This window comes from Periplaneta americana, chromosome 15 (genome assembly GCF_040183065.1).
Source record: "Periplaneta americana isolate PAMFEO1 chromosome 15, P.americana_PAMFEO1_priV1, whole genome shotgun sequence".
Lineage (NCBI taxonomy): Eukaryota > Metazoa > Arthropoda > Insecta > Blattodea > Blattidae > Periplaneta > Periplaneta americana.
Window position 1 is genome coordinate 155744667 of NC_091131.1, and position 27905 is coordinate 155772571.

Sequence of the window (27905 nt, forward strand, 5' to 3'; positions counted from 1 at the left end):
GATAAATGATGACAAGTGAGCTAAATATGTACCTTATCTTCCATACCTCAGTGAAAAATATGGCATTTCGCTTTACAACTGGGATATTACAGGCTTACTATTCGGAGAGAGAGGTTTTTTATCAAAATTTACATGTAATATCCTCAAATCCTTTCAAATTCCCTTTTATGAAGTTCAGAAGATTGTGATGGAAATTCTGAAGGCCTCTCTTCAAATTCCACACTATCATTTATATGTTACTTACTTACTTACTGGCTTTTAAGGAACCCGGAGGTTCATTGCCGCCCTCACATAAGCCTGCCATTGGTCCCTATCCTGAGCAAGATTAATCCAGTCTCTACCATCATATCCTACCTCTCTCAAATCCATTTTAATATGATCTTCCCATCTATGTCTCGGCCTCCCCAAAGGTCTTTTTCCCTCCGCCTCCCAACTAACACTCTATATGCATTTCTGGATTCGCCCATACGTGCTACATGCCCTGCCCATCTCAAACGTCTGGATTTTATGTTCCTAATTATGTCAGGTGAAGTATACAATGCGTGCAGTTCTGTGTTGTGTAACTTTCTCCATTCTCCTGTAACTTCATCCCTCTTAGCCCCAAATATTTTCCTAAGAACCTTATTGTCAAACACCCTGAATCTCTGTTCCTCTCTCAAAGTGAGAGTCCAAGTTTCACAACCATACAGAACAACCGGTAATATAACTGTTTTATAAATTCTAACTTTCAGATTTTTTGACAGAAGACTAGATGACAAAAACTTCTCAACCGAATAATAAAAGGCATTTCCCATATTTATTCTGCGTTTAATTTCCTCCCGAGTGTCATTTATATTTGTTACCGTTGCTCCAAGGTATTTGAATTTTTCCACCTCTTCGAAGGACAAATCTCCAATTTTTATAGTTCCATTTCGTACTATATTCTGGTTAACACATAAATTTTTGTTTTACTGTACAAATCGAATCATTATTTTGCTCGTTTCATTTCCCTTTATCTTTTATGTTTGTTAATTCCGGATCCCAGTGGTCAACCTCACTTGAGGACGGATGATTTTAAATAAATCTTAGTAGTGCACTGACTCAACAACTGTAAAAATAATATTTTTGTAACATCAATTGAATAAGAAACTAAATTTAATTTAATTACTTCAATTCTTTTTGTAAATTGCTTTTCAAAAAACTCTGAAATCATAGCAATGAACTAATTAAAAATAACATGCGAGAAAATATTTACAAAATGTTGTGAATTCTTTATTTATAAATACAGTATTAACAATGAAAGAACATGTTTCACGTCTTGGGCGCTCCATATGCATCTGGCATCCGTTCTATTGTGTATCTGAAAATAAATTGAAAAAAAGATTAAGGCATACCTTTTAAGTTTCTCTTCACAGTAAGTAATTTCAATAAACATCTTTTCTTCTCTGCTTTCTTTGCTTATTAATATAGACTAAACATTGACATCCAGAATGGCCCCAGGGCCCTCTCAGCCTCTGCCTAATTAAGTACTGAGTCCTTCCCAGGAGTAATAAGTGGATACAGCATAGTGCCAACACATCAAACCATTCTAGTGCCTAGGTCACGAAACAATGGAGCTCTACATTCATGTGACAATTTTTTACGAATTACCATAAAGTTACTCTTTAGAAATCGTCCCTAACTCATGTACTTACTAACTGTTTCTATTCTAGTGTTGTACAAAATCACTGATCTTTCACGAATATTTACTTACAGAAACCCTCCATGAATACAAACAGGTATAATTTCGTAACAATGTACATTATTAATTTTATGCTCGACCATGCCGAAATGTAGTAATTATACACCTGGTAGCAGCCCTTTAATGAACCTCATCAAAGTACACCTATTCATTAAAGTTCAGGTGTTCCACCGATCAGAAAATACCATTGTAGCAATATGAAAGCGCAAGTATCGATTATTCTCGGATATGCAATCGAAAGACTAGACTCTCTAGATTATATTAAGGTCGACATTTGTTTCTCGGAAAAAATCAATACTCTCACGTCTGTGCACATCTCACAATTTACGAGGTATTGCACAAGGTCAGTTCTGCTCCTCAGTCAGATAAGAATAATATGAATACTTATGAATAATTTCAAGTTAGAAATATGGTCGAGCATAAAAAGTCGTATGAAACTTGACTATAATCGTAATTAAGACGCTCGTATGAAAATTATGAAACTCGCTTGTGCTCGTTTCATAAACATATTCGCGTCTTAATTACTACCATTACAGGCTCGTTGCATAATGTACTATTATATTAGTGTTATAAGAAAGAGTAACTCAAAGAATTTCTGTTTTGATTATTGCAGTGTGTTCAATTGCCAGCAAAAACAATATGGCAGCATAAGTGAGTAGAAGTAACCTACTTAATATTGGTTTTGTTCAATTGGGTTTGCCATTCTTTTGTTATTTTTGCACTGTTGCAGTGTAGAAATAGTGTAAATATTTATTTAAACTCATTTCTGAATTCTGCAATTATTTAGTGACATAATGGCGAACCCACAAGAATGCAGTTGGTGTGTTGTGTAATACGCTAAGCAGAAAGCATGCCTTTAGATGGCAGTTTCACAGTCAGGCACCTAATTCCCTCACACATTCCACAATTTCCACATTGACAGGTCATTTTCCTGAATGACCTTTCATCTAATTACATATGAATTCCTTGTCCAGAAAGTGTCTAAATCACTTCAATATGTCTTGTCACTGGGTACCTGGCGATGAAACTGCCGTCTAAAGGCACACTGCACTGTCACATTGCTCTCTGTCTTAAGTATTGCACAATACATCAATGTTCCTGCATGTTTGCCATTAACCCCATACTGCATAGGACAGTTTTGCACACACTGGTTTAATATTCAAATAACTTAATTAGTTCTCTCTTCCTCAATTATGGTCAAAACCAGTTTTTCTTGACAGTGTGCCACATCTGTCCCAGTATGCAGTTGGAAATACAGTAGCGCTCAAAGGTATTTTGTAATTAAGGTTTTATGTTGTCAGTATTGTTTGCATGCAATTACAACAATGCAAAGCACACAGCTGTGTCATTCTATGAGTAGCGTCACGTTGCTGTGGTTACGTATCTAGGAAACAGACAAGTTCATAGAATAACAATATAAATGTATATTTCATTAGCTCATAAGTATTTTGTGGTTTGATTTGGTGGCATGGTGTTTTGGTATTTAGACAATGCTTGTTTATTTGTACCAGGGGCGTATTTTGCGGGCTACTGGGGCTACCGGCGGTAGCCCAAGGAAATTACAAAAGAAAAAGTTTATAATATCACATAATGTAATAATTTTGTATTATTAGTTTTACCATAGTAATTAAAATTAAAGTAATTGTTAGATATATTTTGTGTAATAATAGGGTCAGCGGTAGCCCAAACCCTTTAACCAGTATATGCCACTGATTTGTACAGACCATTGCAAGCATGCAAAAACAAAAGGAATATTCTGTGAATGTCAGATAAGCTGTTTTAAACGCTTTGAAGAAGGGAAGATCGCAGTCTAACATTGCTAAAGATTTTGGTATATCACAACTCATAAGTGTGTGGAGTTGACAGCAAAAACAAGAAGGGTCAGTAGAAAATAAGCCACGGTCTGGTCGTCCTCGAAAAACAACAGTGAGGGAGGACAGAGTGATTTGTAAGCAGTCGGTTGCTGATCTATGAAAAGCGACTCGACAAATTAGGAATGATCTAGAGCAGCACCATGGACTGAACCTACATGTCTCTACTGTGAAACGTCGCCTAGTAGCTGATGATTTAAATGGTAGACGACTATCACGAAAACCACTCATAAATCCAAGACCAGGTTAGAGTTTGCTAAAATGTATCAAACATGGAACACTACAGACTGGTATAAGGTATTATGGAGTGATGAGAGTAAATTTAATTAACTATCTTCTGACCGTGTGCAATATGTAAGTCGACCAAAACACCAAAGAGACAACAAAAAATACCAGGTACCGACCATTAAGCACGGTGGTGGTAGCATCATGGTGTGGGAATGTTTTTCTAGAAGTGGAGTTGGTCCTCTAGTCCAAATAGAAGGGAATATGGATTGTTTCATGTATAATGACATTTTAGAGTAGAATATGATTCCACATAGAACGAAGAATATGCCACGTAATTGGATTTTTCAGGAGGACAATGGTCCAAAACACACTTTCAGCTATTTAAAAAGTTCTTTGCAGATAAAAAAATCAAACTTTCGGATTGGCCAAGCCAGAATCCGGATCTTAATCCTATTGAACATCTCTGGGATAAATTGGATCGACATGTTCGTCGTAGAAGTTACTCAAATAAGGATCAGTTCTTGGCTACCTTATTGGAAGAAAGGTAACAACTTCCACTCGAGTGACTGCAAAATGTTGTGGATCCAATGCTAGACAGATGTGCTGCTGTGATCAAAGCTCGAGGGTATGCAATGAAATACTGATTTTTTTTTCTCAGAGTCCAGAATATTTTTGTTTTATTATAACATACTTGGACTTACATATTACTTTTGAGCCAGAAGAAGTTTCAATTATTTTTTATGCAAAATAACTCTGTTTAAGCTAAATGTATTTTCGTACTAAATGGATCAGAAATACATACTTTTCAATTATCCACTGCCATTTTTTTCTATTCCATTTATCTTTATGTACTTGTGGCATATGCTTTCTACAAAATACTTTTGAGCACTATTGTATATGCTTATACAGTGAAACCTGTTCAAGACAGAAGTGACATGGTCCTAATTTTTTTTTCCGTTGGGGACAGGTTTCCGTATTATTCAGGTGTTACATTAAAATGGAATATTTTATCATTCGTATACATGAAAAACAAAATGGCACGTTGCAAACTGCAAGGAGTACAAAATATTCCGTTTAACACTACTCATATTAAATCATCTTTCTGTAGCTTATTCCGTTGGTGAATCATCTTGATTAAAATCTCATTTTCTATACAAATGTTATTGTAACTCACTCATTACTCATTAAACATTACTAAAGTTTACTAATATCATTGAATTTAATATCTAACACTATACTATAATACTTTTTTGTATATCACTGCACATTATTAACTAATTGGACTAGGAGCCATCAATTAGAAGGCTTGAATTCTGGTTTATCTAATTTCTTTCCCAGTTCAATGGCTGGCTTTGCTAAATAGATCCAGAAATTGGCATGTTCTTTGAAAGGTCATGAAGAACCCACTCCCACAACAATTCATTTATTTCCACATTGTTGTTTTCCGGTTTCTTTTATGTCACCAATATTGGCCACAAGCCACTCACTCATGATCTTCATCTTTAAAGTGTCACACTGAGTTTTTCACAACTGAACCTCAACGTTATTTCACATAAACTTAGTTTTTAATTTTCCTTTAACTCGATAACGTTTATTTCATCACTTAATGTTAATGCCACATTTTACGCAATTTTTTTTTACCAGGAAATCACTATACTTGCGTTCTGTTTAGGTACGACAGTTTGCGGATGTGGAGCATTGAAAATCTTTGAAGGGACTCGTCTGCCTAGTCAACAGAGTAATAAAATGTATGACTGACAGGCCAACACACCCTCGCACCCTCTAAAATTTTGCAAAGAAAACTTGTTTTTATCTTGGTGAACTACATTTTTCGTATATTCCTTGAAATTACACCCTGTTTCAAAATATAGTTACAAAATTTAGTGTATCCAAAATATTATTTCCGTTTTGAACAGTAGCAGGCAGTTTCCGTTTCCGCGTTGGACAGTTTCCGTTTTATTCAGGAAAAATTACAAAATAATACTTATGAATTTCACCGGGACCAATAAATTTTTCCGAAATAGACAGGATTCCGAATTATTCAGGTTCCGATTTGAACAGGTTTCACTGTATTATAAGTTACATGAATAATAAAACCAGTATGTGCCATATCTGGCCCAGTATGCGGAAAGGGGTTAAATCAGTAAATAGGTGCAGAATTCAGAAATTAGTTGAAATACAATGCAAAAAAAAAAAAGTCTGGCAAACCCAAACGAAACAAAACAAATATTAACAGCTTCTATTCGCTTATGCTGCCATCTATTGTTTTCCATTACAATTAGACATACCACTATATTCGAAACAGGAATTCTTTGAGTTGTTCTTTCTTATGGCGTGAGTGTAAAGTTCATAATGTACACCGGTACAAAATTATATCCGTCTGTAATCACGGAGGGTTTCTGTGGACACACTGTATTTCGACATTAAGAGCTGCAGGTAGACGTGCATGCCTTACACCAGGCAGGCAGTGCAAAGCATTTTTGAATATCGGTATATTTAAAATATAAACTTTTTCCTTATAATATGACAAAGTGACACATCTTTGGAATTGAAAGTGATGCAAGATATTGAATCATGATTTTTATCACTTGATTTTTCAAATTAGGTTTGTTATTAATTTCTGAAGTAATAATTTACAGATACATCCTATATTTTAACAATGACACACTCATTGCGTAAATAATTAAAATCAATTTATTATCTTATAGTTGTCTAATACTTGTCCATTGTTGTTCAAATTCAAACTGTTTTTTCTCTTCAGTTTGTTTTGTGTCATTTTTTAATTAACATCTAGCAGTAACTTGCTATGCTAAGAGAAGAGTCACTTTATTGAGTGTATTAAGTTGTTCTACTTGTTGTTGTTTTCTAATAGCAGGCGTTTGACAATAAAGTCATTTGACCTCTTGCACTCCAATATTTTTCAAAGATATTATCATGGTCAGCCACTGAAGCACAGATTTTGAGGTGTTCCGAATCCATTTCTTGGTTTGAGTTGCACAATGGGCAGTTAGGGGACTGATATATTCCAATTCTATGCAGGTGTTTGGCCAAACAATCATGGCCTGTTGCCAATCTAAATGCAGCTACAGACGATTTTCGTGGTAAATCGGGAATTAACTGTGGATTTTGATGCAGAGAGTTCCATTTTTTCCCTTGAGATTGTGTTATCAAATTTTGTTTGTTGAAGTCTAAGTATGTAGATTTAATAAATCTTGTAACAGAGTAATATGTAGATTTAGTAACAGGTCTGTAAGTAGCAGTGCTGCCCTTCTTTGCTAAAGTATCCGCATTCTCGTTTCCCAGGATTCCACAATGGGATGGTATCCATTGGAATACAATTAGTTTATTGAGTGATATTAATTGAGAGAGCATTTTAGTTATTTCTGCTGTTTGAGATGAAGGTGTGTGTTTAGAGACGATTGACAGAATAGCTGCTTTGGAGTCTGACAATATAACTGCATTTTAAAATTTATTGATGTGGCATAGAAGATTCCTGAGACTTTCACTTACTGCAATGATTTCACCATCAAAACTTGTTGTTCCATACCCAAGAGATCTATAAAGTGAGAAGAGACAGCACGTAACACCTGCACCGGCACCTTGTTCTCTGGAGATCAAGGATCCGTCGGTGTATAAATGAAGGCAGTTTTGTGGAGGGTCCCTAATATTAGTATTTCAGTGTTTACTTCTGATTTTAGTATTTCTTCTGTTAAATTTAGATTATATTCTATATTTAACAGAGTTAAAGGGTTTGGTTTAATTTGTAGGCTTTCTTTTAAATTCGGGATATTGATTTTCTGTTTTAATTCTTGAACAATGGATATGAAACTTTTTTTGAGTTTTCAATCTACAGAGAGGACTGTACGAATGCCAATTGTTTCCTGGTAATCTGATAAGTTTTTCATATTGAATCAGTGCTTTTTCTTCTATTGTCATTTTGATGCTGTTAATATTAGTGAGGAATCTCATAGAATCTATTGGAGTTGTTTTGATTCCACCAGTGATGAGTCTGAGAGCTTGGTTTTGAACATATTCTATTTCGTTTATGAAAGGTGAAGTAATTAAAATTTCTCCGCAGTATGTCAGCACTGGCTGTATAAACATTTTGTATGTAGTGTTCAAAGTATTCCTAGAGCATCCCCATTTCTTTCCTGCTAGTCTTTTTAGAAGGGAGAATCTTTTACGAGCTTTTTCAGAAATGTATCTCAAATGGTTGCTCCATGTTAACTTACTATCGAAAATAACTCCAAGATATTTGGATTCATAAGTCCTAGGAAGGTGTTGGCCATTGTATTGGATATTGAATTCTCTTTCTTTTTTACTGAATGAAAATATTTGGTAGTTACTTTTGCTTAAATTGAGTGTCATCAAATTTGATGTAAGTATGGATAAAACAAGTCTCAATTTTAACTGAATGATAATTTTTCCGAAAATATGTCAGAAAGTATCCATGTATCCATTACAAAATATGGCATACCTGTGTTGAGAAATGTACATGATAGGAACACCTGGAATCTTGCGTATCCTTCGCTTCAGATCTCTGTCACATGTTGCTACAATATAGCACTTGTGCTGCAAAGAAAAAAAATCTCGTATCAGATTTCATACTTTCTCAATGGTTGGGTTTGGTGAGTATTAAAATGCACAGTAGAAGGAATTTATCTACCATTAAGGATGCTTAAGTAACAATACATCTGACACACTTCAAATATTTACATTTTCCTAAAAATGAAATAATCAAGAAATTCTGAATGTCAGACAATTTCTGCCTTCTATAGTTCAAATATCTCTCTCCAAAGAGGCTGTTGTGTTATGTTGTGGAATTTAACAATCCTTATGATGACACTAGCAACTGATCTGGCACACAGTGGGGTATTTGCCAGACTTAGCTGCCAAAATTATTTGTTTTGTTTTTTTTTTTAAATTGGTTATTTTACGATGATTTTCCAACTGCTATGGTTATGTAGCATCTGAATGAGATGAAGGTGATGTCAGCAAAATGAGTCCAGGGTCCAATGCCGAAAGTTACCCAGCATTTGCTCTTATTGAGTTGAGGAAAAACCCAGGAAAAACCTCAACCAGGTAACTTTTTTTTTTTTTTTTTTACTGTTGGGGCATCAGGCCTTCTCTTCCACAACCCAAGGAGTACAAATACAATAATAGAAATAAACAGAAAAAAAATACACTATATACAAAGTAAAGCTACACAAGAAATAAGGAGAGAGAGAGAGAAAAAAACACTATAAACAAAGTAAAGCCACACAAAAATATACACAGGTTCCAGTCACACAAACTTTAAATGCGTGATTAAGTATCATAATTAATTGTATCCTAACTAATTAACTAACATAAACAAGAAACTTGCAATTTTAATCTAGATTAAAAAAGAAAAAGAAAAAAAAACACAAATCAATACTTCTAGCAATACCTAAAAAAACATTAACTAAGACAAAATTTTCCAATTTAATTTTGAATTGTGATAAAATCCGGCAGTCCCTGACGTCATTAGGTAACAAATTCCAGAGGCAAGGTATTTCTACAATATAGGAAGATGAGTATAAAGACTTTCTATGATGAGGGATAGAAAGAAGTGCTTGATGCTGGTTTTGAAGAGTTGTAAGAAATTGAAAGTGCAATAACAGATAATTCGGAGTAGAAGTATGCATGATTCTAAATGGAAGAGACAGTGAATGTATTGTTCTTCGTTCCTTCAGACGCACCCATGAAAGTAACTGGAGTGAAGGTGTTATATGGTCAAATTTACGAGTATTGCAGATGAATCGTATGCACACATTATGAATACATTGTAGTCTCTCAGCTAAGAGTGAAGTTACATTAGTTAGCAAGGAATCGCAATAATCAAAATGGGGCATTACAAGCGTCTGAATAAGATTCTTTTTTAGACTAAGTAGTAGAAATTCTTTCATATGAAACAAGGAGTGAAGTTGAGAAAATATTTTTTTGCAGATGTGTGTTACTTGAGTGTTCCAATTTAGATCACCATCCATAAAAATGCCAAGATTTTTAATTGTTTCACTGTATTTAACAATAATCCCATTCAATATTATATGTGGTATAGTACTACTATCAAGAGTGCTTCGTAGACGATTATGTCCCATTATGATTGCTTGCATTTTATCTGGCTTTAACCTTAACCCAAATTTGTGTGCCCACAGTGAAATCAAATTCAAGTCTTGACCTCACCCAGAATTTGAAGCCGAATCTGCTTGTGTCATGGTCAGACATGCTAACCGTTACTCCACAGTGGTGTACCAATTAATTATTTATGTTATTCAATTGATTCAGAAAGTACTTATTTACTGATTTAAGGTATTCTATAAAAATTAAAATGTGTTTTCTTCCTTTTTAAATCAATATTTCATGTTTTATAAGCTTCATCATAGGTCTTCAGTATACTAATATTATTTCACTCTTATTCCCTAGTATAATAATCGTTTTCATTCACTCATAAGTCTTGACAATAAGACAATATCTTTCTTATTGAAAGAAGCTAAATAAAATATTCACATACTCAGCTCTTTTGTATATAATATTTAATAAGGCTGCATTTATATTTCATACTAGTGGCTTGTGCAGCAAATGCTGCAAACTAAGTTCATTAGACGTTCAAATAAAAATTTTTCACATTTATTTTCAATGAAGAATACCAGACATTCTGAAAGTTAGGCCTATTTTGCTTCCGTAATGAAACATACTCCCTCCGAATATTTTTTCAAATACTTTTTTTTGAATCTATCCATCTTCAGTTTTTGAGTTCCAACGCGAAAACGCAAGTAACAAAGTCAGGACAATCAGTGGGTTTTTCATATGGGAGTAAAGCAGTAGCTATTTCAGATATTGTGGATTGCAGGTGAAAGTTAAGAAATATCAGGTTTGCTATGCTTTCAAACAATAGACATAGCATTTTGGTATAGCTGCTGCATGTTTCGTGAATAAGAGATCTTGCTGAAATGATTGGGAGACTACAAAATCTTGTAGGCCTCTTTAATTTATCAGTAAGTAATACCGTTTGGTCTTTCCTTAGGTCTGTAATTTTTGCGCTCTTTCCAGCAAGTACTGAAGAGAATCAAGCATATGAATATCTACACCGCACCACCATTAAATATATGAAAAATCCAACCCAACTTGATTAATAACTATAAAAATATTTGAATTTTAATAACAAAAGTTTCGTGGTTTTCAGTAACATACCCATAATATATATCTAGCATATAGCCGCCACTCAGTAAATTACAGACATGAAGCTCTAATTTAAGATATTCTCTACATCTACTTACATAACCCCAAACATTTCACTTTCATATCATCAATATAGCATTAATAAGTATAATTAATGAAAAATAGTCACATCATGGCATTAACTATAATAATATTTAATTTCTAATGGTAATAATGTTATCAAACCACCTCTAGTTTTGTAGATTTTAATATCCAATACACAGCTGTACTCAGAAAATTACAACCGCAAAATCAGACCTGTAAATTATATTAGCAAGTCTTGAAGTTTTTAATAACCAATTGAATTTGAACTCTTAATATGTCAGCAATCTTGCAGGTCATGGCCTTCGTGTAATGACCTATTGTTTATTGCAGTGTGTGTGTTTTGTTTTATTCTCAAAAGCCATTAGTTCTCAAAACTGATGACAGATGGATTTTGGAAAATAGGAAAATGATGTAGGAAAATTGACATTTCACTGAAAACTACTATTTTTCTGAAAATCTTTGGGTTCCAAACTTCAAAATGAGGGGTCATTTATTAAAATCCGTTCAGCCGTTTTCCCGTAATTTCCATTACCAGTTCAAATTATATATATAGATGTTTTCTCCAATACATTATTTGCCATAAGAGAGAATGAAAATTATTATACTCAGTGCTATCTGTGGTGTGATAAAAGATAATGTATGGTTACACAAAATTTATTCGGAAGAGGGTGGTATCCATCTTGATCTGATGACATGTCTTCTTCATCCAAAAAGGCATCTGCGTCATTTCCATGGGTCATAAATGTATATTCAGTTGAAAGAAGCATTTGCAGTGTTTCCTTCAGCAATTGTGTTGATTGCAAAAATTAATTCGTCTGAATTAGCAGTACTGTGTAGCTTCCCTGTTTTCATATTTTACTTCCTTCACTCAACTCCTGTGACGTCTTTGTTGGGCAGCTTGATCGCATTGTTGTTTTTGGTAGCTCAAACTTACTATGAAGCCAATTATGAATTTTTAAAATATACATTTCTTCTTTTTTATGTGCTACTGCCCATCTACGTATGATCTCAAATTTTACATAAGAAAATTTATGTTTGATTTCTTTGCTTCTGAGTAATCTCCACAGCTCAACAGAAAATTTTCGACGAATTCCAATTATTCTTTATTTTTATATCTTTGCATTGTCGTTTGATGTCAAATACAGTAAAACCGCGTTAATAGGCTACTAATTGGGAGGGATAAGTTGACCAGTTTAACGTAAGTCTGGATTAACCATTAAAACTCCATTTATAGCAACAAAACACGTTTATTATGGTGTATTTAAAGGGCATACACTATACAGTACAATAAAATGTAAAGCAATACATGCTTTAAATCTTTGTTTGTGTAATCGATAATATTTATTTGTAGTAAGGCTTAATTACTTTAATGCAAACTTGATAGATTTTCTTTATTTTTAATACTGTAGGTGTAATATTGTAATTCCATAGATCTAATGTATAAAAGTAAGTCTTAAAACAAGGTTCTTAAATTTTACAAAACTCGTCTTTTTTTTTTTTTTTTTTCCTGCTTGGATTAAGCGAAGTCTGGCTTATCAGCATCTGAATTAACGAGGTTTTACTGTACTTATTTTCTGGTCATAATTTTTACTTCTGGTGCTTTTAAAAACAAATAAATTTATATTATACATAATACCTGGGTCTAGAAAATTTATATTTATGACAATAAGAATTTCACTGGCCTGATACAAGTATGTTCATGTAAATCTGCAGTTACAATTTTTATTTTTCTAGAGTCAAAACATTTATATTTATATTGGTGTAAAAAGAAATATCGGGACACACCCTTCGACATAACGTTAGAATTGGCACATAAATTGTTAATACATGATTTTTTTAATGTAACTGTAACTGTTAAAATAATAACGCAATCGTGATTAAAATTAGTTACATTTATTCTCATTTACCCTCTTTAGTACAGTCCATAGTATTAAGGTATATGTACACCCACAAAATGCAAAAAATGATGAAAAATTAGAATTTTCAAAATATAACTATTTTAATAGAGTATTTTCTCCCCTTTAATTTGATATAAGAATTTTCGATTTATGCCTTATGGTTTTTCAGATAAGCCCCATTTTCCAAAATTCTGCGTCATCAGCCATGGTCACTTCTACAAAGATCACTCCAAAAGTAATGCACAACATTTTTTTAAATTTATTTTTTATTCTAAACCTTTGCAATTTATGGAGGTCATAGATACATCCTTTCCCCTTGTATTCAAATTTAATTTAAGTCATTCCCGTGAGTGGCGCCAGAGAGTAGCTCAGACGTGTTGGTTCAGACTTTTATCATGCAGGTATACAGGTCCTCATTCCAAGGTGGCATAAGGCAGTTGAAAGGTGCGGGGATTATGTGGAAAAGTGACGTATTGTTCCTGAAGGATGTATCTACATTCTATGAAAATAGCAAAGCTGTAGGATAAAAATGTAATTTTTAAATAAATATTGTGGATTACTTTTGGAGTGATCCTCGTAGCTGTCAATCCCCTCGTCCAGCATTGCTTGTAAAATAAACTTCTTTCTAGTCCCAAAATAGATGCATAGATATCAGGCCATGATCATTAGATTGAAAACACGTTTTTTTACATAATGAAGTAATTTATAATCTTTTACTGTTAGTCATAAAACTGTAAATTTGTGTGTCAGTGACGTACGTCATTTTAATAAGAGTCCAAAAAGAGAAATTAAACTTCTAAGGAGGATGGGCATAAACCCTGGGACAAACACCATTGCAGGATTTGTTGCATCAATGGAAAATAGGGACAAAAATGCCAAAAAACATTCAACACCTGAAGTTAAAACAAAGAGGAGGTATTTGAGAGGCAGAAAGAAGCTGAAACAGGACCGACATGAAGCTGCTTAAGGGGTGACATATGATGATGCAGTCTTCTAGGCTCTGAAAGTTTGTGGTTCATTTCCTGTAAATAGTAATTTTAGAATGTTTAATTCTTTTAAACATGATATCTCAGTCCAATATGGTGATACCAAGATATCGGTGTCATTTTGAAGCTTGAAATGTCCTCTAGTGCCTGACAATGAGTAAAATAGCATTAATGTAGTTAATAATTATCTATGGATTTTTTACATGATATATGCAACATAAAATATTAGTATAAGTTACATATATGGTAATATTTAATTAATGTAAATGCAAATAAAAAACAGCTCTATGTCAGGCACTAAAGAATAATTTTAGCTATAAAACAGTGAAAAAAATGTGGCTCTATCTTAAAAACTGCATGAGCTATCATGTTTCAAGTTGTATGTCAAAATTATGAACAAAATAATTTTTAAAAACAATTTAGACATAATTTTAAGGGATTTGTTCACTTCATTCTCTTTCTGGTACCATTCTCAATTGTATAAAAATTTTACAGAGCAAAATTATGCAAAACAAAATATTTTGTATGTAAAAGTGTACATATACCTTAATGCATATAGCACTTTCTGAAACAACCTTGAATATACACAAACACAGAATGCCGAGAATAAATACACGTACTACCAGAGAAGACAGAATTCCAACGGACTGGAGTGCTCTGTTGATAACACAGGGGAGGGGAAAAGGGTAGTTTGTAGTTTTCTAAATATTCCACTCTTTCAGATAGTAATTACTTTCTACTTCAGACAAGTTTGACAAAATCGACTGTATAGCAGTTGGTTCTGACAAATTCCAGCATACTGTTGTGAAGTGACTATAAGGTTTAGAAATATCAAAATAACATAGGATATGACTTGAGCAATGCAATTTATTGGCATATTGTTATAATTTGAAAATTACACATTTCAAGTGATACCTTCAGTATGTTACGGTTTGCTACAATTCTGCTTGGAAATTGTTCATGATACATTCCTTCTGACGAGTTTGGCAGAACTGTAAAATGAAATGACAGCAGCAACAATTAAACACTGTCTAGGCACTGCATGAACTGATAATATATAATATGGTGTGGTGTTCCTGCTAGAATCATCATTGGTCCCTACTTTTTTCAAGATGAAAATGAGTTATTACAGTGAATAGTGCAAGGTATCAGAATATTTTAGAGACAATATTCAGAGACGCACTAAACAGATATGGCATTTGGTTTGGTCCATACTGCCAGACACACAATGCGGTTGTTGAGAAATCTTTTCCCTGGATGCTTAACTTCCGGTGATATCAACTGGCCGGCTCGATCCCCAGATCTTACAGCTGCAGATTTTTTCTGTGGGGATACCTCAAAGAAGGGGTGTTTCAAATCAGACCACGATGTATCCAGTGTGAATAACAGCAAACAGGTATGAGTCCCAGATTTATTGTAAAGTGTCATGAACAATTTACAGGTAAGATTGCAACAAGTCATATGATACCGAGGGAATCACTTGAAATGTGCCATTTAAAAAGAAAAATAATAACATGCCAATCGATTGCATTGTTCAAGACATATTCTGTGTTATTTTGATATTTCTAAATCTTATACTCACTTTATAACAGCATGCTGAAATTCGCTAGAACCAACTGCTCAATCCTATACATAAGGTATTGAAAGGGTTCTGTACTATACATAAAATAAGACTATCACTAAAGGCGAAGAAAAAGAAAAGATCTGTGTTAGATCTGGCAGCAGAATTTTGCGTACAAAGAGTAAGTAGAGCAACTATATAAAATTGAAATTTAGAAAACTTCTCACAATTTGTGAGCTGCAAAAGGACAAAGAGTACTTCAGCATATAAATGTTTACAAGTTCATTGAACCATTGATTTTGTTTTGAGAAATGAAACTTCTACAAATACAGAGCTCCAAATACTTTTTTAGATTAGTATAAATATACAGCAAATCCTTCTTAACCGGCACCAAACAGGCCAGGCTAGTTCCAAATACGAAAATTTGCCAGATAATTGAATAAATACTGGGATATACTAAAAACAAAGTTCGTGTTTCATGGTGCCAAATAATCTAACTGCACCCTTGTGAAGCTTATTTCTTGTTCATAACTGAATAAACATAACAACTGTGTGTATTTACCTTATTAAAACACATCACACAACACAAATAATACACTAATCCTAGGTTCGAATATTCATTGAAAATAGAAATTCGTGCGGGCTTCTAATGTAGCAACACTGACAGTCCAAACATAAATAAATAAACAAACATAAACTATGTGACTTTTCTTTATTAAAACACATCACACAATATAAATAATGCATTAATTTTAGGTTCGAATATTCACTGAAAACGAAAGTTCGTGCGAACTTACTAATGTGGCAACACTGATGGCCCAAACATAAATAAACATAAAAACTGTGTGGCCTTTCTTTATTAAAACACATCACACAACACAAATAATACACTAATTTTAGGTTTGAATATTCACTGAAAATTAAAGTTCGTGTAAACTTCCTACTGTGGCAAAACTGACGGTCCAGACTGTGGCAATGTGGCAGATTTAAACTTTTCTTTTTTGTTCTGGCCCAGCCAAAAGTGTCATTATTTTGGTATTGCCGATTATTGGTGCTGGTTATGAGGAATTTTACTATACCTAATTTTAGAGAGAGAAATAACTATTACGAAAAAGTAAATCAATCAATCTTCTTAATGTATCCAGCTGTTTGCTGACAACATAAAGTCCACTATAGTCCACTGTAGTCTATTCAGTTGTATGTATGTATTTATTTACACTGCAAGTGGGCATGCACCCGGTGGCAGTGGTATACACAATATAAACAATACACAATAAAGAAATGATAAGCAATACACAATACAATTATACAATACACAATAGGCCTACAATTTTATACACAATACAATAAGAATACACAATATAATTTCACACAATAATAATGAAACATAAATAATATACCTAATTTTACATTACAACCTACATAATTATGTATAGGCCCTACATAAGTTTCAATAGTCTTTCACTTTATTCTCATCTCACTCACTGTAGTGGCACTATGACGCATTTCACTGACACTTTAGCACACATTTCACTGACACTCCGTAACACATTTCACTGACACTATAGAACACATTTCATCGACGCTATAAATTATGACTGATCGGAACTATTTACTGCACTGTAAAACCATAACTTCACTGACTCACCTCGCTTCATTGATACAACAGTTCAAATAAGTCAAATAATTACACCCTTATGCATACTGTACTTATAAGCAGAACTACATTTAAACTAAACATTTCTAGCCTAAGACCCTCTTACACGCCATTTTTAAATAATTTACAATTCAAACCAAGGAAGTAACTCGTCAGGCTAAATAAATACATGTCACCTTAAAAAATTAAATGTTAAATGTCACCTTAATTTTAATTTGCACTTTATACACAACTTTTTAAATTATTTTTGAATCTCCTTAAGGAAGGACAGCCCTCAAAGACCGCTGCAGGTAGGTCATTCCAATCATTTATAGTTCTATTTAAAATGAGAATTTACCTACATCCGTTTTCTGTTTCCTACATTTGATTTTAAAATCATAATCGTTCCTTGTTGTTGTTTTTCACGAGAAATGAGGAGTATTTTGATCGGTGTTCATTATAGATGCCTGTTGCTATAGTCGTCCACAAGCATTTATGGTTGCCAAGGTCACACACTTTCCCTTCTTCTTACTGCAAACTTACTCACCCTCCTGCCACCCTAATGGGCTGGGGACCGGTTCTACTGTAAAAACCTGAACTTTCTACACTGCAAAGACAAAACCGAAATTCAGTATCCTGTCTAAGCTTGTGCTGTGCTCTTCTGTGTTATGTGTACAGCTGAGAGTTGTCTAAACTTAAGCTGTGTTATTCTATTTTATATATGTAGACACTTTTTCAAGCATTCAATAACCTGTGGCCGAGTGATCAGTCTCTCTGCCTTGCACCGTGGCGACCCGAGTTCGATCCCCATCTGGATGGTGAACAAAGTGGGCGTGAGGGTTTTTTATCGGAGTTCTCCCATTTCCCCTCATCATTGTCATTCCACCAATGTTCCATAATCACAGTCACTCTGCGAGATCCTAAGCCAGGTGTCCAGAACAAATAAAAAGAAGTCTGAAGTTGTATAACTTGTGTTTAATAAATACTATTATGGTTCGAGTATGCTTCAGTCTAAATATGCGTAGCCAGACTAAATAGATCATTTTTTATGTTTACAAATATTTTTAATATGTTTCTAGTAGTGAGTCATCAGCTATTTCTTCCAATAAAACTCAGAGTTATGGCAACAGCTTTTGGTGTTAGTTTAAACATTTTAAGAAATGTTTGTATTGATGCGATTGAGTCCTTACAAAATGATCCATGCCCACCTTTCCGTTCTCCTAACCATCTCATGATTCATTTTCCGTTTCATAGTCTCGTCCATCATCTAATTTTCCTCAATCAGTTTACTAGGCCTATTATTAATCTCGTCAATCTTTTTTTTTCTTCCCTTCATTTCACTTACAGTTGTTTCTTCAGTATTTTTTTTCTGATCTAATTAATTCAGTTCTGATTGTCCTTTCAGCTATGTTCCTATTAAACATTCTCAGCAATCTGTTATTTCACGCCATCTCGTCAGTCATTCTACCCTAATAGTTCCGGATTTTATTTTCTTTCCCATTGTCTTAAATCTTTTTTTTATCATCTCTTGTCACTTCCGCCCCAATCATTTAATCACTCCTGATCGTCTTATCAGTTACTTTCTCCTGATTATCTCGTGTTACTACGATACTATTTCATAAGCCTTCTTTCACAATTGACGAGACGCTCACTAGTAAATTATAAACGACCTATAGGCCTAAAAGGAACTGAGATGATCAAGAATGAATGGACGAGATGAACACAAGGAGACTGACGAGATTATTTTTTGCAGTGTAACTTGCAAAGGGAAAAGTTCGTGAGGAGGGTGGGTAAGCGACCAAAACTATGTACGACCTTGAACACTTCAGAAGTCTGTGTTCCACTATAGTAGCCAGAGGTGGGGTGTAGTCAATATATACTGCAGGGCTGTGTCTTCTGCAACTGGTACTGATGATTTTAATTTACTTCTTTTGTGGTTTATGGATGGACAGTATAGAAGAATGTGTTCCAGATCTTCATCATGATTATTACACTACAGACAAGTAGGATTATCAGAAATGTGAAATCGGTGTAGATACAACTGAGTGACAATTGATCCCATATGATCGCAAGTTTATTATAGTTGGTGACTTTAACAGTAAACATCACATATGGAATAATGGACCTTCAAATCAATATGGAAACATAATCTACAAATGGTTACTGAATAATGACAATTTTACTTAATGACAACAAAACAACAACATATCAATGTGGAAGTTCAGGATCTACAAGTACTCTAGATCTCTCTTTCTGCTCATCAAACATATATGATAATTACGAAAAAGTAAAATAATACTGTAAAATTGTAAAATTCCTTCGCAGAACGAAAAGTTACATATGTTCGTAACAAATTTCTGCACATTTAAAGGACAAAACTAAAATTCTTTCAATCATTTATTATTACAACACACTGTTCTTTTAAATTGACTGAACATACTGGCAATTCAATTAATGGCTTTCCCAAAAAATGCTATAAAATACTTCATATTAACAATTTTTATCTCGAAAAGGAAGCAAAAACGAGCAAAATTGTATTAAAACTTTTTTGTTTGAATTATCTAAAAAAATAACCCTCTGAAATTAATGACATTACTTTGGTTCTCTCTGTATATATGGTTTCATATATTATATAGCAGACTCTCCTTGTGTACAGAAATGGACTCGTGGAGTTTATCTAATATGACGTAAGCATTATGTCAACCAAAGTCGAATTTTCGTTCCACAAAATCCTTTCGTTTTTCTATTTAGCAGTGCAGGCCAAATATTGATGTTACACATCAAAACCAATTTTGAGTGAACAGGGAGAAACAATTCTGGTCTGGACACTGCAGCTGCCAGTAACAAGTCACTTGTATTTAACAATTACCTGTGTTATGCGCTGCACTAGGCAGTCATCAGCATATGTTCCCTTGTGTAAACATGTGATTCGTTCAAATCGAGGATCTTTGATAATCTTCAGGGCTACTCGGTATTTCTGACCCAGCTTCTCCAACTCTCCAATGACACAGTCGGTAATATAAGGAATACCTGAAAATTAAAAGCCTTAAATATAATTCCATAGACAGAAATTCATACAAAAGTAAGTCAAGGATGTGGCCTTTCACTAATGTTGTTCTTTATGTATATATCAGTGGCAGTGCGTCCATAAGGACTGCTGGGCTGCAGCCCTACCTAATAGTAAGCCACTCCTGAAAGATATGCCTTACTTACTTACAAATGGCTTTTAAGGAACCCGAAGGTTCATTGCCGCCCCCACATAAGCCCGCCATTAGTCCCTATCCTGTGCAAGATTAATCCACTCTCTATCATCATATCCCATCTCCCTCAAATCCATTTTAACATTATCCTCCCATCTACGTCTCGGCCTCCCCAAAGATCTTTTTCCCTCCGGTCTCCCAACTATCACCCTATATGCATTTATGGATTCGCCCATACGTGCTACATGCCCTGCTCATCTCAAACGTCTGGATTTAATGTTCCTAATTCTGTCAAGTGAAGAATACAATGCGTGAAGTTCTGCATTGTGTAACTTTCTCCATTCTCCTGTAACTTCATCCCTCTTAGCCCCAAATATTTTCCTAAGAACCTTATCCTCAAACACCCTCTCTCAAAGTAAGAGTCCAAGTTTCACAACCATGCAGAACAACCGGTAATATTACTGTTTTATAAATTCTAACTTTCAGAGTTTTTGACAGCAGACTAGATGACAAAAGCTTCTCAACCGAATAATAACAAGCATTTCCCATATATATTCTGCGTTTAATTTCCTCCCGAGTCTCATTTATATTTGTTACTGTTGCTCCCAGGCATTTGAATTTTTCAACCTCTTCGAAGGATAAATCTCCAATTTTTATATTTCCATTTCGTACAATATTCTGGTCACGAGACATAAACATATACTTTGTCTTTTCGGGATTTACTTCCAAACCTATCGCTTTACTTGCTTCAAGTAAAGTTTCCGTGTTTTCCCTAATCGTTTGTGGATTTTCTCCTAACATATTCACGTCATCTGCATATACAAGAGACTGATGTAACCTGTTAAATTCCAAACCCTGTCTGTTATCCTGAACTTTCCTAATAGCATATTCTAGAGCGAAGTTAAAAAGTAAAGGTGATAGTGCATCTCCTTGCTTTAGCCCACAGTGAATTGCTAAAGCATCAGATAGAAACTGGCCTATACGGACTCTGCTGTACGTTTCACTGAGACACATTTTTAATTAATCAAACTACTTTCTTTGGATATGCCCTGTACTTGAATATATTATTTATTTATATTGTCTTCATCTTCAGCAAAATGCCAGTAGATACTTTTGTCAAGCTATACGTAGCGACACAAGCTGTGACCACATAATGTGTTTGTAGGCTGACTGCTGTTTAACAGTCGTGGGGTGGGGGTACTGGTATTGTGAATACCAACAGCTTCGAAGTGTAGTGAATGCAGACCATACGGTGAAGCAGGTAGCAATTTCACATTCTTTCGTGATTGTTGTGTTCTTATTCTGCCAAAAACATTATTTTTCGGCGAATGTGATGTCATATTATTGTGTTTTTAAGACTGTGCAGTGATCTTATTTAAACTGTTTCAGTTTTAAGACCAATATGGATAAGAACAGTGTTAAATATCTGCAAAATATCAGTTTTTCATCACTGTCGTTCGCAGAGAAGAGTGACATAAAGAGTTTAGGTCATGACAAACCTGACGGAGTTATTTCACAGGCATCATCAAGCAGAAATCAGACTTACTCTAGGAAATTAAATTCTTCTATTTTACATCTTGATTACACAACTTTTAACAATGTATCACTTCGGAATATGTATGATAAGACTTTCTTCTGTTAAATTCTAATGTACCTTGTTTACATGTTTCGACCTATTTATGGGTCATCCTCAGAACTGGTCGTTGTTGGTCTTGGCGCCTCTTGTTTTGTTTCCTGTGAGGGTGTGTTCGTGTGGTATAGTGTAGAGTCAAAGAGTGTGTGTGTTCTGAAATTGAGTTGTGTGTTGAGAATTTCATTGGGATGTGTTTCGTGTGTCTGTATATTTCATATTGTTCTAGTATGTTTAGTTTATGGCTTTTTGGTTGGATGTGTAGTATTTCCATGTCTGTATTGATGTCTCTGTCGGTGTGGTTAGCATTTGTGATGTGTTCTGCATATGTGGAGGTGTTTTGTAATTTTGTTATGGCTGTGATGTGTTCTTTGTAACGTGTTTGAAACGATCTCCCTGTCTGTCCTATGTAGAAGTTGTTGCAGGTATTAAATTTGAGTTTGTATACACCTTGTGTGGCTGTATTTGTTTGTTTGTGTTGTTTATGTGTTGAGATGTTTTTGTAGAGTGTTATTTGTTCTGTATGCGATGTTGTAATTTAATTTCTTGAATGAGGTTGCAATTTTGTGTGTTTTTGTTTTCGTATGTTAGTGTGATGTATTTTTTGCGTTCTTGTGTTTGTGTTGTATTCTTATCTTTTTTGTGATTATGTTTTGTCTTATGTATTATGTTGTCTATTATGTTAGGGTTGTATCTGTTTTCTTGTGCTATGTATTTGATTGTGTTTAGCTCTTCGTTGTTCTTCTATTTATTATAAACATAAACAGTTCTATGGCTGTTCTTAAAAAATGTGCTATTTTCCTTTCTGTATTTTATTGTTCAGAGGTAATATGATTTGGACAAAAGGATTTAAAATATTTAGCGAGAAAGTTAAAAAGCACGAAGATTCTGTAAAACATATTAAGTATGTCATTGATTTGGCTGTGTTAGGGAAAGTAATCATCACAAATCTGCTAAGTAACGCTTACAGACAGCAAACAAACATAATAAGGAAGTGAGACAAAATTAAAGACTATAAGTTTTGCGGGGAAATTTGAACCTCCATTATGTGGCCATGATGAAACCTTACAGTCATCGAATTCTGGTGTGCTCTGAGAATTATTGGAATTTGCTGGAAAGTTAGATGAGTCTCTCAAAAACTATTTTTGAACTCAAAACTAAGGAACATCCAAGACAATTCACAACGAACTTCTTTACTGTATTTTGGAGGTGTGTCGTGATGAAATATCTGCTGAAATACAACAATCTAAATTTTTATGCAACTCCAGTTTTTCAGGTAAAGCTCCCTGTAAAGCAGATTTGAATAACTTCAAGGGAAAAATTGTTCCGGGACCTGGCATAGAACCCAGGACCTTTGGTTAAACGTACCAACGCTCTACCAACTCACAAATTTAATAACTCCATTGCAAAGAAAATGTTGACAGGGAAACATCACAAGATGCTAAAATTCCCAAAACCACTAAATTGTAAAGTGTGGATTTAAGTGCACTAAAAACATTTCTGAAGAGCAGCGAAAGGGGTTCGTTCAACCTATTGCAAGGCAGAAAGACTTCATTCTCCATTGAATCATCAGCAGCACTCCAGGAAGGAGGAGGAATCGTAAGAATCTTGACGAAGACCACTGTTTTTACGATTCCTCCTCCTTTGTGTTTGGAAGCAGTCAGAATTGCCTTGTTTCTGGTATAAAGTATTTTCAGAAAAAAATTATTCGTAAAGCCTGAACCTTCTCTCTGAAAGAAATACTTCAATCTACAGCAGGTGGAAAAAATGCTGGTGAAAAAGAAATCCAAAGATGAGAATGGTGATGTTGTTAATTGGCTCAAAGTAAAGTCTTTCAATTACACGAAAGAAACATTTTGGGTTCTGCAATATAAGTGTGAATACTCTGATGAATATAGAGCAATCAAAATTCGTGGAGAGGGACGACCATTTGTTTGTCTAAAACAACCGCTCGCAGAATACTCAAATTCGTTGCCAATAAGCTCAGCAAAGAAGAATAATCTCCTAAAAGTCTGTCGAGCAAGTATCATTCCTGAAGAGTTGTATGGCTGGTACAACACTCTGCCAACATGTGACACTGCAGTTGACATGGTTCCAGTACCTGCTTGAATGACAGTGAAAATAATAAGTGATGATTCTGAAGATGATTCTTAGTAATGTTGTGATTTAGCCTCTAAAAAAGATCGATCATTTAATGCACTCCATATATCATGAAGTTCAAAAGCTGTGAATAAATAGTTTCATTCAATTAATTCAATTCAAGCTGTATTGTATTGTATTTATTAACATTCCATGGTATTCATACATGCTTACAGCTAGAATATGGAACAAGTCAAAAAATTTAATACTATTATAAAATCTTAATTTATAGTCACAGTCTAGATGAAATATATACAGACGAGATTTACAATATAGTCTACTAGTACAACACAAAGTTTTAGTATCAATTTCATGAAGTGTTATTGAATGTCATGAATTCACCTACAGAATAGAAGGCGTGAGAAATTAGGTACTTCTTTAATTTGGCCCTAAATAATTTTATGTTTTGAGTTTCATTTTTTATATCGATAGGGAGGCTATTAAAAATTTTTACTGCCATATAACGCACTCCTTTTTGATAGCACGATAGACTTGCCGATGGAGTATGAAAGTAATTTTTTTGACGTGTATTTCTGCTATGAACTGTTGAATTAGTTACAAAGTTTTCACGATTACATACGAGGAAGATTATTAATGAAAAGATATACTGACAAGCCATGGGCATTATTTGTAGTGTTAAAACCAAAATTCAATCTGTAAAACATGCTAATATGTAGCTTAATACATGTGTTATTTAACAAGAAGGAGTAATTGAGTTTAAATGCAAAACTAGATTTTTCATAAACATTCAAACTTTCAAGTTGATTTATCTCAATACTATCTTTTCGGAATTAATACCTTTTCCTTGTAAGCCCATGATATACATTTTTGCTCTCATGTAAGTGATATCGTAGGCTACAGTATGTACAAGTATCACACAGTGGCGGCTCGTGGGTGAAAAATCAGGTGAAGAGACAAATACTGGTATCGTACCCATTCCAGTAATTCTACATAACCAAATATAAATGTTAAAAAATTATTCTTTAGGGAGAAAATAGTACAGACCTAAACTTACAATTACTGTAAATCTGTGTTTTTCTTTTTCTCATTTTACTTTTTATTCTATTAATTAATAAAATACTTGTCTTAAAATTTTATGGAATGCCTCCTGAGTACGAGTAGTCTATGTACTCTTTCTGGGGGGTGCAAATGTAATTTTTTATAAAAAGACCAATATGTATCTTTATTCAACTAAATTGTTACTGTTGTTATTGTTCTTATTACTATTATTATTATTATTATTATTATTATTATTATTACTACTACCTTCGTCTTTCTATCCACTGAACTGAATTCTTAATAAAATTAATACCGTATTTTTCACTGGAAACATGACATAATTTATAACAATTATAAATAAATTATTTATGCATGCACATTTGAAACTGCCAACAATAAACTTTATAATGTATTAAATAAATATTATTTGCCGGGAAAATAAATACACGCTTCCAACAGTAAAAAAAAAAAAAAAAAAAAAAAAAAAAATTGCCAGTCATACTGCCAACTTCCTTATACAGTTATAGTTAACTTTCCTTGAACAGGTAGCAAATTTCTCACTTGTGTTACGTTCCTGCTTTAAATGGTCAGAAATGACATATACGTGGCATCAGGTTACCTTGGCAACAGAAGGTGAAACCGCAAATAGGGATTATAAAGAATGGACACTGAGCGAATTTTTCTGTATTTTGTTTCTCTGTGCCCAAGCATTTAGTTCTACTTTCAAGCGCTAGAGGTTAGTGTAAACGAGCATAGGCTAAGATAATAATTGAGAATACAGTTGAGACACAGGATTCAAACATCGCCTACCTTATTGCATAATCCAGTAACGCTTTGCTTCAAATAAATTCAAGTTAACAGCTTTTCCTTATTTCTCAGTGATGAACTAGTTGTAATAATAATTTTTTATATTTCAGATATAATAAATTATATTATAAAATAATATAATACATTATAAAATTAAGTATCAAATTCGTTTAATATTTGTATATAATATAATATAGGCATATGGTTTTACTTCTCACAAGAGTTTTGTTTTTCCATTTTCAGTGCTATCAAATCATTACATATTTTAATTGTTGTTGGGGTCAACGTCTCAACTCTCATTATAAAGAAACTCTAGAGTCTAGACATTACAGTTAATGACGAATTTATTATTTTATGGATCCAATTTATTTTATTTGAGTACATAATGTACCTAGATGTATTAATTATGTGTTATATTTCTGCTGTGTCGACTGCTAGCTGGTATGATGTCAGCGCCAACTCTAGGGAGAAAGCAGAATCTCACGCTCTAGCTGGCTTGAAGGTCATTGAAATCAGTCCGGCTACATCAAAGGTACCGACGCGAAGTGTCCATTCTTTATAATCCCTATTCGCTGGTGAAACTAGTCTCAGCATAAATTGTTTGTATTGTGATATTAGCAATGGCGAGTATAACAAATAGCATGTTGACCTCGCTGCTCACTGATGTTAAGGTTTACATATTACACAAACTAGGTTTTCGATTGTTCAAGAAAAATTAATGTATTACTTCTTTATTTTTTTTTTTGAGAAACAATTGAAGTGCCACTTCACTCTCTTCACCTGAATAGCTGCCACTGGTATCACATACTTTGCATGCCACATCCAGTTAAGAAAAGGGCAACAGCTGGAAAGTACCGCAGTCACATTGTATCCAAAAGCAACATGTCGTCGAGCCAGTTCAAAAGCGAAGGAAAACAACTCAAAAGTTAAAGTTTTGAGAAAACTTTAAAACTTCATGTAGCTGTGAAAAATCCAATTAACACACTCTAATTTGAAACTTATAATAATACAGGGTGATTCATTATTACGTGTAAATACTTTGTGTGTGTATTGTAGAGGTGAAACTAAGACTAAAATGTTCTATACAACTTTTTCTCAAAACCTTTAATTCCAGAGTTCCAGTAGATGGCACCTACGTCGTAGTAACTGCATAGGCATTACTGTACTGTTCTCCCACACATTTGGTGTGGTATTGTGGGGAATCAGTTACTCAGACTTCGAGTTCTACCTCCGCAGTTGAATGGGGAAATCTACCGTGCATTCTTGGAACGCAAATTGGATGGTCTGCTACATGATATCCCTCTTGCAATGAGAGTGAATTTATGGTTTATGCACGATGGTGCTCCTGCGCATTACTGCCGCAACATAAGGGTGTATCTCAATGCTGTGTATCCAGATCAATGGATAGGCCGTGCAGAGCTAATTCCTTGGCCAGCCAGATCACCGGACATGAACCCTCTGGACTTCTACCTTTGGGGCCGCCTGAAGTCGTTAGTGTATGCCTCTGCTGTACTTAACGTAGAAGTACTACAACAGCGAATTGAACATGCGTGTGGAATTGTTCGTAATGAGTTGAACGGGCTGTGTTACGTTCAGAGATCACTAAGGCGGCGAGCACAGGTAAGTCTTCAACTTGAGGGACATCACTTTGAACATGGGTTACACTAAGAATTGTGCAAATGTGTAAAGTCCAGAAGAAATTGCTTTACATTCTTTACTGTGTTTGGTTTTAGTTCACAAAACGTGCATAAGTGGACTGCCGAGGATATGGGTTTAGTGACTTTGGTGTGTTATCCTTTCTTTGTTTGAGAGCGCAAGTTCCACGCAAAATGGCGTTAACTCTGGAATTAAAGGTTTTGAGAAAAAGTTGTATAGAACGTTTTAGTCTTAGTTTCACCTCTACATTACACAAACAAAGTATTTACACGTAATAATGAATCATTAAC

At 34.2% G+C, this 27905-nt stretch overlaps 1 protein-coding gene across 2 annotated transcripts in view; it reads right to left on the reverse strand.

Annotated features, from left to right (window-relative positions):
• Positions 1-1228: 1228 nt before the first annotated feature.
• The window catches only part of Bka (FCF1 rRNA-processing protein Bka), a 67109-nt gene continuing 40432 nt past the window's right edge, over positions 1229-27905 (reverse strand). For both annotated transcript variants that reach the window (XM_069848412.1, XM_069848411.1), the window contains exons 5-7: positions 20054-20214; positions 8297-8391; positions 1229-1339 (exon numbers count right to left, since the gene is read on the reverse strand). In XM_069848412.1, the coding sequence (XP_069704513.1) occupies positions 1291-1339; positions 8297-8391; positions 20054-20214 (305 nt within the window). In that variant the 3' untranslated portion in view covers positions 1229-1290. The remainder of the gene's footprint in view (positions 1340-8296; positions 8392-20053; positions 20215-27905) is intronic.